The sequence below is a fragment of the Haliotis rufescens genome, unplaced genomic scaffold (assembly GCF_023055435.1).
Source record: "Haliotis rufescens isolate VD_foot unplaced genomic scaffold, xgHalRufe1.0.p SCAF_8, whole genome shotgun sequence".
Taxonomy (NCBI): domain Eukaryota; kingdom Metazoa; phylum Mollusca; class Gastropoda; order Lepetellida; family Haliotidae; genus Haliotis; species Haliotis rufescens.
Window position 1 is genome coordinate 49,099,797 of NW_025964372.1, and position 13,448 is coordinate 49,113,244.

General features: G+C 38.8%; 1 protein-coding gene across 1 annotated transcript in view; it reads left to right on the forward strand.

Annotated features, from left to right (window-relative positions):
• Positions 1–391: 391 nt before the first annotated feature.
• Positions 392–13,448, forward strand: part of LOC124115139 — a 59,756-nt gene continuing 46,699 nt past the window's right edge. The window contains exon 1 of the mRNA XM_046475978.2: positions 392–723. Coding sequence (XP_046331934.2) covers positions 685–723 — 39 coding nt within the window. The 5' untranslated portion in view covers positions 392–684. The remainder of the gene's footprint in view (positions 724–13,448) is intronic.

Genomic DNA, 13,448 nt, shown 5'->3' on the forward strand with positions numbered 1-13,448 from the left:
AAGACACTTGATGACCGAGGGATGTCGTACGTTTAGTTATTTCGAACGCCGGCACCATATAACCTCACTCACTCACTCTCAGAACAAAATCGCTTGTAATAACTATTGGTGAATATTGATATTAAACACTCATGGAGCTTGGGGGATCAAAATGATATTATTTCTGCGTCATGTGAAGATTGTTTTCTTATCGTGGTACTACATGTTCACTAACAAATTTACCTGCCCAAATCCCTGGTGATAAACGAGTGCCACTGAGCGAGACGAAGCACCTTAAGGTTGGATACCTCCCAACACGACGCATCTCTCTCCACAACACTGGCTCCAGCAAAGGACGACGCTATATATACACCAGCCGCGTGCGATATGATGTCACAACCCACGTGGTAACGCTGGGCTGTCGCACAGTGGCGAATCTCCAGGTAAATCGGCCTGGAGCAGACGAGAGGCTTTGGGACACCCGTCCAGTCACAAAGAAATATGATTACCAACAGAGATGATTACAGCTGGGTAAAAGTGCCCGTTTGAGCTGGATTGTAGATATCGCGGGGATCTTTACTGGCACAGAGCAGACGCGAGCATACAGGAGCAGACGGCAGTAGTCGTCTGTCTCTACAACCCGACTGGAACAAGCAGACGATACCAAAAGGATATTGTATTTGTGTATACTGGAAAAACGCTGAGATGGAATCGACCACGGAAATATCCACTTCAAAAGAAGAGGTATGTTTTGTAGTGTTATATATGTTGATGTGTGTTGTCAATCATTATAATGTCTGTAGTAGCGAGCGCCAGGGCTGTCATTACACATGTGGACGTTTTTGTGAAATTGGAAACAATGTTGACATATGCAGTACGTTATAATATTAGATCTATTCAGTTTGGAATGAAATGCGCTTTATAGTGAGGATGGAAAAGGGTGCCCTCAATACTCATGTTTCATTTTCGATATTTTGCATCCATGTCTGTAATATTTATATTCCGCGAAAATAAGGGTTATTTCCATATAAAGGCTCTTTTATAGTTATGACTAATGCTATAAATAGGATTTCCTTTATATTCGGAATTATGGCGTTAGCTGAAGCCGGCCTCTCGGCGGAAGCTAGTGCAGCCCACGTGACGTAATACTGATGAATGTGGGTTAATTAGTAGCGATCCCTAAAGTTAATCAGATGTTTGTAATAGTATGTTTTGATATTAAGCCGTGATATCACACTGGAAGCTGCGAGGGCAGTTTGTTTTCACGAGTGCCATATATGGTATGAATACGATGTTGAATCAATACTGATGCAGTCCTTGCAGAGATGTCTCTGTAATTTGTCATATACCTGATCTTGGAAGAAGTCTAATATTGATTAAGAAAGCATCCATGAAACAATAAACTTATGGACAGCATATGTGGATCTTGTTCCCATCCCTGGGTCAGACTGACCTCCCCCCATTGAAACTTATAGGCACAGCTAACATTTCCCCTTGCCAATATGTAGCCAAACCCCTTTATTTCTGTAAAACCGCATACCATTAATGTTTAGACATTGTGTTATTTAACAGCTGTTAAAGGAATGTTCAACCAACCTATGATTAGTTGATTGGGAAATTTGTTAATCCAATTATCCAGAGAGTCTCACAAGGAGATTATTAAATGTGGATTAACAAAGGAGTAGATTTTCATGGTTTTGCATCAGAACAATTAATGTTTGGATGTTTTACACATTTACACAGGGATTTAACTTTATGGCTGTTAGATGTTAATCCAGAAATTAGGTCCATGGTTTCAATTGGAATGGTACTTCCACTGTTACCAGGGTGTATCAGGATGCTGTATACTTTAAACAGTCCGTGTCAAAATGTTTAACTGTTAATTTTAGACTTTTATTAGCTGAGTTTACCAGACCGAAACAATTTTACTCCACCCCGGACTTTCCGCTTGTGGCTTAAGTCACAGACTGCGTGAGGAATGGCTTGCATACAATGACACACTCAAGTCTTCGTGCTTGTTTACCTATTATCATGTCTCGAGTCTTAGACAAAGTATGATTCATCGTGGAGCAAGTCATGCTAGCGAAGTCAGTATATGTACAGTTATATCCTTCACCTACATACATCTAAAGCTGTATGTAAATCTGCCAGGGATCTGTATCGAACAGGTGCTTGCACAGCAGTACCCCGAAAAACCAGCCAACATAGATATTGCCTTCGAAATCATGCTAGTCCTCTAGCCTGAGACTAGTAGATTCTCCTGAGGACAAGTGAAAATGCAATGATAGTAGTTCTCACTGACTAGTAGCTAGCCTTGCTCCAAGTCTGTACTGAAAGGAAAGTGCATGGATGGGTCGTTATTCTATCCGCTTAATAGGCAAGTCTAGATATGTGGACAGTCCAGTCTCTTATAGGGTCAAGTTATTCTTATTATTTACATAATCTAGAACTTGTGATTTAAATGAATAATTATTTCCTCAGAGACTAGTAGCTTTTGAGGGGTATAATTCTGAAAAGTTTGCGTTCTTGGACACAGGACTAGCAAATTCCATCAGGACTAGTTGAAAACTCTGACTTATGAAACAAGGAATAAGTCTGTCGGTGGCAGATCGGTCAGTGCTTGCTTCATTTCATACAGATGTGGAGGATAGGGCTGTAACAATGTACCGATACCTACGATATCATCGGTACTTAGGTGCACACGATACTTGAATCTGTAGTGTGTGAGATCGTGATCGGTATTAATAGAACATGAACTATTAGCGTTCCCTCCCATAATGGCAGAAGTGGCATAGCGCCACCTGTAAGCATGGCAGAACTCAAGGATGTGGTGACTTAGGATGCACTGACCAACTGTTACATTTAATGACCATCTCTTCATCTATAACTGTTTTTTTCTTGTGGTTGTCATTGTTAATATTTTTTAGATAACAACAAATAAATGTATGACGAAAGAGGTTTAAGAGCTGTATTTCAGTGATTTTATCATTTCTTACTATTTGATGTGTATCGTGATACCAGTAGTATCATCAGTCCGTATCGTGATACGAATCTATCGCAAGATACCAACCGCTACTCAGCTCTGGAGGAGGGGTATCACGATGTGTCAATGCGATTTTAAGGCTGATTTATACTGAGGATTGGTGAAATTAGGCTTCACCATGTCCTCAGTAGTCTTTAAAAACCTGAATTTCTAATCCAGTAAATCAGCACCTGTAACTCTGTATTGAGTACATGACATGTGACGTAAGAGACGACAAGACTGTGGAGGCTCAGAACATGCTTACTCTCAAGGCGTAAGTAGGTCTGGCAGTCAGTGTGCTGATTATGGAGAGATAACTTTGACATTTAGTGTTATTGGCCCTCTCCACTTATCTCTGCAACTCTAACCTGTCCCTCTCTGACCCCCCCCCCCCCCCCCCCCCCCCCCCCCCTCCCCTCCAAGACCCCCATTGACCCCTAAATCTGACCCTTGAATGCTGTATTCTTTATGGGCTCTTTACCTTGGGGCCACAGGGCTTAAATCAGTGGCTAATTTGCTCCGTCTTTTCAAAGGGGTTTAATCGGATGGAGTTAAGTTTTATCTTGGGGGTACAGCTCACATGACCTGTGAAGCTGAAAATAGTCCTGAGATTTCTTAAGATGTTATCTGAACACAGGAAGTGATGAGATGTGAAGTGTTTCATTGCGAATTTCAGAAAATGGCTGTTTAAAAAGATGTAGATAAGAGAATAACTTATATGTAAACATGCAAGTTGTGCCTAGTTGTGCAATTATGATGCAAAATATCTGTGGAAACTTATTGTCTTATACTGAGATTTTGTTATAGTGTTTTCATATCCGTGTTATACATGGCAAGTCTGTTAATCCAGACATTAGCGTTCCTGCTGATGTTGTCTGGTTTTACAAGTGTCCTGATTACAGAATCTTAGTTACAGAGTAATGTCTCTATTCATTCATGTAAGTGTTCCAGCAGTAAGCATCTGGAAGGTGGGCTCTAAACGTGATACATACCTATGACAATATGTATTGCAGTATGATCTGAATAGGTTGGTATATTGACAAAACGTGTAAATATGGGTATTTCTTTCATCCTGATTAGGGGCGGTCGGGTAGCCTAGTGGTTAAAGCGTTCGCTCGTCACGCCGAAGACCCGGGTTCGAATCCCGACATGGGTACAATGTGTGAAGCCCATTTCTGGTGTCCTCCGCCGTGATATTGCTGGAATATTGCTAAAAGCGGCGTAAAACCAAACTCACTCACTCACTGATCCTGATTATGAGATCGTTCTGAACAAAAGGGAAAAAACCGATGTGTGGGTATTTTGGTCTGAACAAAATGTACTGGCAGTGGAAGAAAACACAGCAGCATGGTTGCTTTAATGTTCTGGTGACATATGAGCAAGGAAAAGCAATCTCCCCATCCAATAATAACTCCGCTGACACAGTTATTGTCTCCAATACAGTGGACGAGAGTGTTGTAAAGTTACATATCATCACAGCCAACAGCGGCGCATTTGTTTACTTCTTCGAGCTGCATAATTCATTAAAATGTTATGGCTATACTTTGTATTACGTATCACAATACAGACCTAAGTGAGTGAGTGAGTTGGGTTTAACGCCGCTTGTAACAGTATTCCAGTTATATCACATCGTGTCAGCTTAATGTGGGAGGAAAGCCCCAAGTGATGCAGGTCTCAGACGTTTACCACTTCGGTGAAACCCACGAGCACCGGTATGGTGCTGAAAAACCTAGAAACATAATCGGGGCGAACCGGGATTCGAACCCACAATCATAGGTTTCTGGCCTGCCTAAGGGACGCAATTCTGCACAGCAAATTGCGGCGCCTTAGATGACTGGGCCACCCGTGCTCCCCAGACCTAAGTCTTGCAATGTATTGCAATACAGATCACAATAATGACCTAAGTCTTGCAATGTATTGCAATATGGATCACAATAATACATGACCTAAGCTGCGCAATGTATTGCAATATGGATCACAATAATGACCTAAGTTGTGCAATATACTGCCATACAGATCACAATAATGACCTAAGTATTGCAATGTATTATACTTGGATCATAATACAGACCTAAGTCTTGCAATACGTATCACAATATGTATCACAATACAAACCCCAAGTCTCACAATGTATTGCAATATGCATCACAATACAAACCTAAATCTCACAATGTATTGCAATATGTATCACAATACAAACATAAATCTCACAATGTATTGCAATATGTATCACAATACAAAACTAAATCTCACAATGTATCACAATGTGTTTCACAATACAGACCTAGGTCTTGCAATGTATTGCAACACATTATAACCAGCCAGCCAGCCAGGCAGTACGCAACCCTACACTGTGGTGATGTGAATATCCATGGCTGTAGGCCTCTGTATATACGTATTCATGTAGGCTTCTGGCATTGCCTGTACATAATCAGCCTGGGTGTGGAAATACCATGTCAAACTTGCCCATCTTGGTTTATTAGACACCAGACAAATATAAATAGAATATTGCATTTTTATTTGTGAAGGACAAGTAAGATGTTCTCAAGAAACTAAATGTAGTTTCCAAAAATTGGTATTTTGGCAGAATTTTCCCTGCTTGCGTTGTTTGTGTTGGCCTGGATGTGGCAATATGTCCCTGACTGGATAATCCTGCTCCATGACTTCATTTAATAAAAACCAGTCCAGACGATAAAATAATCAACTCTGGCGAGCAATATTCATACATTTTTATACAGAAATTTATTGTTTAATTGAAAATTTCCCAGACTATTATGTTAGTCTACTGACAATAGGCAGAAATTCATTTGTGCATCTGTATTGTTGTACTGATGGGAATATGAACAGGAATTTGACATAGATTTCTTTAAAAATGTGGAACATTTTCTTCTTATTTCTGTATAATGTAGCCTAGACAACAACAAGTAGACTTTGAAAGTGAGTATTTTCATTTCTATGCCCTGGATAATCCATATGCCAAATTATCTCGAACACAGCTAGTTTTAGAGGCAGACATATTGTGGCTCCTCTCAGAGAGGGCGTGGCATCATGGTGAGTGTTATCATGCATGAGATACTATTTCATGTGAATCACACGGATGGGATAAATATTAATATTACATGTCTATGCAAAGAAGGAAGTTTAGAAGTCATGTTTGTTTGGCCCAGCAAACTGTCGCTGCTTTGAAAAAGTAGGATATCATTTTGACGTGTTTGTCATGCTGAGAAATACTCAAAACTATTGTTTAGAAGGGCTTAGACAAGCAGTGGTAAGCCAAGATGGAAATAGACAGGATTACTTAAAATAATTCCTTTTGTTGTAACTAAAACTAAATAATTGTATTGTGTATGATGGAATATTTTGAAGGATCATGTTTGAGCTTGCTCCATGTGAATTGGCACTGGGCTGTTTTGTTTGGATGCCTTCCTGTGAGATACGAAGACCTCCTGTGTATGCATTTGGGGAGAATGTAAGGAGAAGAAGCTGCTTGCTTGTAGGACATATTGGCATGTGCTTATATGTAGCAAATAGGCAAGTCACGATTCACCAATACATTGATGCATTGATATTATTCGGACGATATGATACGAGATACACACTTATCTGTATCAATTCATATTTTAATCCTGTATCGTTTCACACATCGAACATTAAAAGCAGCAATGGAATTATTTTTTTTGCAAAATAGCTTCTGTCTACATTTTAATAAACAATCTTATCAATATTAATTTATACTATATCTACATTGTACAATGTACATAGCTTTATGACATATTCTGTTTTAGTCTTTTTCTAACTGGTGTTGACATTCCTGGTTTATCTGAAATAAAATATTAATTGAAATGAGATCTATATATATATTATCAAATATAATATGTTCAGGAAGTTTCGAGCCTTTAAATTAAATAGTGTTTGTACCTTAGGAAATATAAAAAAATTCTCAAAATTGTAACTAATTAAGTACGTTTGGTTAAATATCATATCGTGACATCCCTAGATTATGTGTTACAAATGTGTTATGTTTGGCTTCTGTAACATTTTTCTTTTGGCAACTGGAACTTACCAGATTGATTAAAGAAATTATTAGATAAGTGATCCATTATCTGTTAAAATAATGAGGTAGGTGTCTGAAATGTTTGGTACAAGAAAAATAATGATAATTTGTTTTAAAGGGCTTAGTGACCCCTATTCCCCTTTCAGTGGTAACGCTATTGTCTTGTCATTTTATGTTACAAAACAGATTTATGTGGACATGTTGCTACTGACTACCACAATTTGGGGCCATGCTTTTGTTTGTGAAATGCCATGTCTCTTGGTAAATTAATGACAATAATGCCTTTCTGTAGATATTTTGACTAGGTCACAGTAGTAAGATTTATATATAGTCAAGATGACAATGGGAGTTGTACAGATATTTATGTTGGTATCATCAAGGTGAATATACAATATACCCTATAGTAGGTCAGGGTGATTAAATATTGTATCGTGCCTCAGGAATGGCCCTAATTATGCTCCTCACGGTCCATCTAACATGCATAGACCATGAAAGCTTGAAATCAAGTCCATTGGCTATGCCATGCAATATAGGGATTTAAGTACCAGCAGTAATGTTACATTGTGGGAAACTGTTCAACTCATTACTCTTTTCTTCCATAAGATACTTAGCTTTACCCTGTATTGATCTCATATGTGGACATTTTCTGTACAATACAACATGTACTGAGACTTTTAGGTTATCCTAAGTTTAGATGGTTATTAAGATAAATTGAAGAATATGCTTCTGAAATGAATTTCTAAAGATTAGTAGCTAATATTCAAGCTATAGAATGTGAAGTGGTTTAGATAGTCATAAATATAGATAACATTCTAAATGAATACATAGCCTGAGGTGTTGTGCTTGTAATAGGGTGTGGGAAAATTTCAGTAAGGAAATATGGGTATTATCACCCCGGGAAAATATGGATAATATCATCACCTCCAGAAATGTTAGAGGAAGTTATGAAGTGCTGATCTAACACGGCCCAAGGGCAGTTATTTCTTTATGACACTTTGATGTTTGGCAGCCACATGTAAATATGATATGATCATGGTAATATTTACCCAGTCATAACATACACTCATGATAAACACACTGGCTATATTTATATAGTAACAAGTTATATGTGTCCTATGCATGTACAAAAGGGGAGAATTTCCTACATTGAGGCAGGTGATAAATCTGTTATACAATACCAGTATTCCTGTGAAATACAAGCTTTACAGTCAAGAGTAAGCAAGTGAGTTAAATGGGGAAATCTACCAGTAAAGGAACATGGTCGGTATTGATTTAAGTGTGGATTCATAATCTACAATGTCATCTCTCCAAAATAACAAAAAATAAACTAAATAGCTTGAGAACAGCCGATGTTGTGCCTTGTCAATTAATTGTTTTACACTCATATAGCACATAAAAATTAATCATTCAAATAATAATATCTCCTAAACGGTGATCGACCATGTCGTCTCTTTGCTGGTAGCCTTCCCCAAATTTTAACATTCTTCCAGCAATAGTGACAAGAACAAGTTATAAAAAAATACATTTTATCAGAACATCAAAGTTAAATCTTACTGCTTGGACCCAAAAACTAATGTGTTTCAAGTGTTATGCCCTTGACAGGTGTGGTTGGTAGGGAGGTAAAAATGAATCAAAGCTGAAGTAGTACTGTTTACAACTAATTACAGATATTGGGGAATTTCAGGGTCAAAGGTGAAATGATGGGTCAAGTCAGGTGACTGGTTACACAAATATTTCTTTCTTGCCTTATCTGACAGTAAGACATTTTATTAATGGGTTTAAAATCAGCTTTGCCACCATTGAATTCTAATCTTTGAGAAAAAATATTTTTGCAAAATTATTTTTTTAGTGGTACATGTATCTTGGTTTGAGTGTCACCATCAGTTACTTTGTTAGCATCAAACTGATACATGCTTAAAATGCAGGTGTTAAAAGTAGACCAAAAAAGCATGAACAATTGCTGAGGTTCTATATGTTCATCCTTGTTTATTTCAAAACCAGTTTTTCCAACAGAGAGACAGCAGCACAAGCCGTGCCCATTGAAAGAAAGAAAAATCACCAAAAGCTTTTTCCTTGCGTTACACTACAAAACTAAACATTAAAAAAATTGTTTCAATAACAAGTATGTGTGAGATTTCTTTACAGGTAAGCACTTTTCACTTCATCTCCGTTTGGCAAACCTTGTCAAACACTGAGGTGTGTACAGGCCAATAGGCAATGTTTCGCTGGGGCGGAAGGGATACTTTTGTAGTAAGTGTATTTGTTGTGCCTTGGCGATCCATGGCCTGTCCAGGGCTTCTTCCTCTTGGCAGGTGTATTATTGATCAGGTCAAGCAAGTCAACAAATGACCGCTGCCATCAAAGAAACTAGCCTTACCTGTCGACTCTGGACTAGTCATTATAGGTGTACACCTTGGTTCATATGGGAATGTCCCGATGTCATTGAGTCAGTTTGATGTTATGAGGAATAACCTAGGGGGTCTTTTCTTGAAATTTGGGACATTTCTGGAATGTTTTAGTGAGTGAGTGAGTGAGTTGGGTTTAACGCCGCTTTTAACAGTATTCCAGTTATATCAGGGCGTGTCAGCTTAATGTGGGTGCCCGAAGTGATGCAGGTCTAAGATGTTTACCACTTGGTGAAACCCACGAGCATGGGTATGGTGCTGACAAACCTAGAAACATAATCGGGGCGAACAGGGATTCGAACCCACAATCATAGGTTTCTGCTGTGCCCAAGGGACGCAATTCTGCACAGCGAATCGCGGCGCCTTAGACGACTGGGCCACCCGTGCCCCCCCGGAATGTTTTAGAGTTGTCTTACAGAAGGTACAATGTAGAGAGAGGTCTTCACTTGATTTTGTTTATCATTTTCATAGTTTTCAAATAATCGATTACTGTTTTGCCCGATTGTAAACAGTCAACACAAAAGTTAATAAATAATATTTTAATAACTATTCCATTGCACTTGTGACCACTAGATTAACACATAGCTTCCAAAGTCAAGCCATGACCAAGGTTAAAGGTACACAATTCCTTAAAGGAGCCCTTGAGTATTAAGTACCCTCATGGAGCTCATAGGGAAGGGGCGGTCGGGTAGCCTAGTGGTTAAAGCGTTCGCTCGTCACGCCGAAAACCCGGGTTCGATTCCCGACATGGGTACAATGTGTGAAGCCCATTTCTGGTGTCCCCCGCCGTGATATTGCTGGAATATTGCTAAAAGCGGCGTAAAACCAAACTCACTCACTCACTCATAGGGAAGGCTAATTTACAAGGGGATGAGAATGGAAGGGGGGCCGATTGTGTTATTAATTGTAAGCTCAGGGCCCCGTAAGAGAGACAAGTGGCAGGAACCGGGTCTCTTTGGAGAATGTATCAACACTCAACTCACATTGTCCAGTGGAGAATGCTGAGAGGGTGGAGGCCAAGGGCGATGTTCCACTCGCTGACCAAGGCTTCTCATTTCTCACAAATGAGGAAAATATATATCCTCTTAAAGGCTATAATCATTTCACTTAGCTATTTTTGTGTTTTTCCATGTCCATGAAATTATTAGGACTTTGAAAATGGAAGCAATCACATGGTGTCACCACCCTGTAGTTTGCAATTGATGGGCTCCATCCATTAGGCTTTCACTATGAAGACAGTTCATGAAAGTTTTTTATACTACATGCTAGGATGTTATTACATGGTGATATCACCTGACATTAGAATAGATGGGTCTGACCACTGGGCTTAATTACTGGGAGAGGACCCCCATGGAGAAGGTGATACGAGGTGTATACTACATGTAAGGATGTTATTGCATGGTGTTATCACCTGTACATTAGAATAGATATGTCCTATCTGATCATGGGGCCCCAAGCCAAAAATGTGACTCAATATGAATGTGACACCCTACTCCTCTTAAGCATCAGTGGATTTATATCTAAAGAAAACGTCCTCTGTCAGATTTACAGGAGAATCCTCACCTTAATCCAACCTTACATTAATTCAATCACACACCAAATAGCATCGCTTATTAGCGCTGAGTAGAGTACTTCTCCTAAAACAATACATGCGAGCTGGCTCGTGTCGGCCTTTGATGCAGTCGCAAGACCACTCACATTTTTTGCATTTAATTCACGCTAGCGTTAATTCCAAGATTTACAGTAACTGTAACAGATGTTTTCCCTGAATATCTTTTATATAAACCCTATAAGCAGTACAAGAATTGAGTTTCAAAACTCAAGACAAACAGTTTTTTTTAACCCCCTGAGTTATAAACATATAAATAGAAATATAATAATTGGATAATGGACCGCTGTATATCGTCCTCTATAAAACGTCCCTGCCTATAAGTACCTTCAACCTCATGCTAATTTATATACCCCGTCTATAAGGCAATACAGAATGAAGTATATGCATTGTTAGACTTTTTTACATGGCAGATGTTCTGTGTGTACTTGTGCTGATCGGTCCTTGAAGGTCAGTTGCACAATATGGAATGTGTACTTCACAGTAGTCATAATCCTCTCCTTTGAAACTCACTGAACAAGAACTAGGCTTAATCTGTAGAGAACCGTCCCACCAGGGCAGGATAGCGTAGTGTATTAATCTGATCTTAGCAGGGGATTAGTGGGGAGTTACGCAGCATAAGAGACCACATCTAGATGGTAAGAGCATTAGGGTTGTATGTGACCTGTTATTACATTGGGTGTCAGTCAATATGGACTATGTTATAATGACACAGTGACAAGAATGTTGATTGTGTGGGTTTCAGGCCCAGTTTATATGATACACTTTCTATTGTTTTGAGTTGATTATGATTTGTGCTTTGGTTTTGTTTGTAACTAAAGACCATAGACCTGTTTATTCAATTAGGTTAATGGTATAATTTTTCATAAAGGTTGTTCTCCATATTCAATTACATTATTTCTAGATTAAAACTGCCATTTGAATAAATATTGAAATATTATATCACAGTTATAGGCCTTTCCTCATGACTGTCATATTTTCCCTCTATCGTCCTATTCCCATAGCTCATGTTTATCAGCCTGGGAGGGATATATATGAGGATATGTTTCAGTCATGTGATCACTGTGGTTAGTATAGATCAATGAAGCGTGTCTACATCTGTGCAGTATGTGGGGAGTGAGAGAGGTTGTATTACATTATTACATGATGAGATTAGGAAAGCAGAACTTCCTGTGAAGAGATAAGGGAAATTATGTGCACTGATTTAATACTGTATGGTTTTAATGATGGCTAGTCTGTCTTACAGACCCTGATACAAATATATATCAAATACAGCCCATGCAAGTCTAGATTACTGCAGTATCTGAGAATGAATAGAGTTACTGGGCTACCTTTTATTATATTTTTATTAAGATAACTGAACAACTGTTTTTTCTGTAAGATATGTTCATTTCAGAGACTAGATGTTAGTCTAAATGATGGCCTCAATCAGGGGATCCATGGTATTTAGGAGGCACTGCTTCTTGAGCTGGTGATGAAGGATTAGGTGAAAAGGTAACGTGGACTTCAGAATGGCACACAATCTACCAAGTCACTGAATCTGACCACACATTCCACTGAATTCCTCTTAGGACAAACGTTCCCGTGAAAACCTGGAATAGAGTAGGTCTTCAGTAACCCATGCTTGTCGTAAGAGGTGACTAATGGGATCCGGTGGCCAGGCTCGCTGACTTGGTTGATGCATGTCATCGTATCCCAATCGAGTTGATCGATGCTCATGATGTCAATCACTGGATTGTCTGGTCGAGACTGAACAATTTACCGTCATACACCTGGATTATTGCTGAATGCGGCGTTAAACAACAAACAACCACTTGGGACCATCATAGGTTGCTGGGGACCTAATTAAACCCAGAATACCAGTGGGATTCTAATATATAGTCACTGAAACACGCTATGTTCAACCGAGGGAACATTCTGGAATAGATTAGACATGGCGTGAGTTTGAAAGAAGAGACTGTCACTCTGCCCAAGTCAGCGTGGATTGGAGTGAGTCACAATACAATTTAAATTCATGGAATATGGATGTTTTGAATTATGTGTGCACTCACTTGGGTCGAACATTAAATGTAAACTGCTTTCGGATTTTTAATGTTTTGATAGCAGTTTTGTTAAAAAAACATTTTGAAACTCCACGAGCATTATATTAAAAGGCAGAGTAGGTATTTCATCAAAGCGAGTCATGTCATAGGTGAGCATGATGCGAGAAATATTATCAGATTAAACAGTTAATGTCAAGATTAGTACAAAAGGCACATCAATCTTAATATGCACCCATTTTATTATGTTAAGATTTTTTATGTCATAAATCTGACTAAAGATTTGGAATGTTTTGTTTTTTCAGTGCTAAAATCTTATTTACAATCACATGCTTCCCTA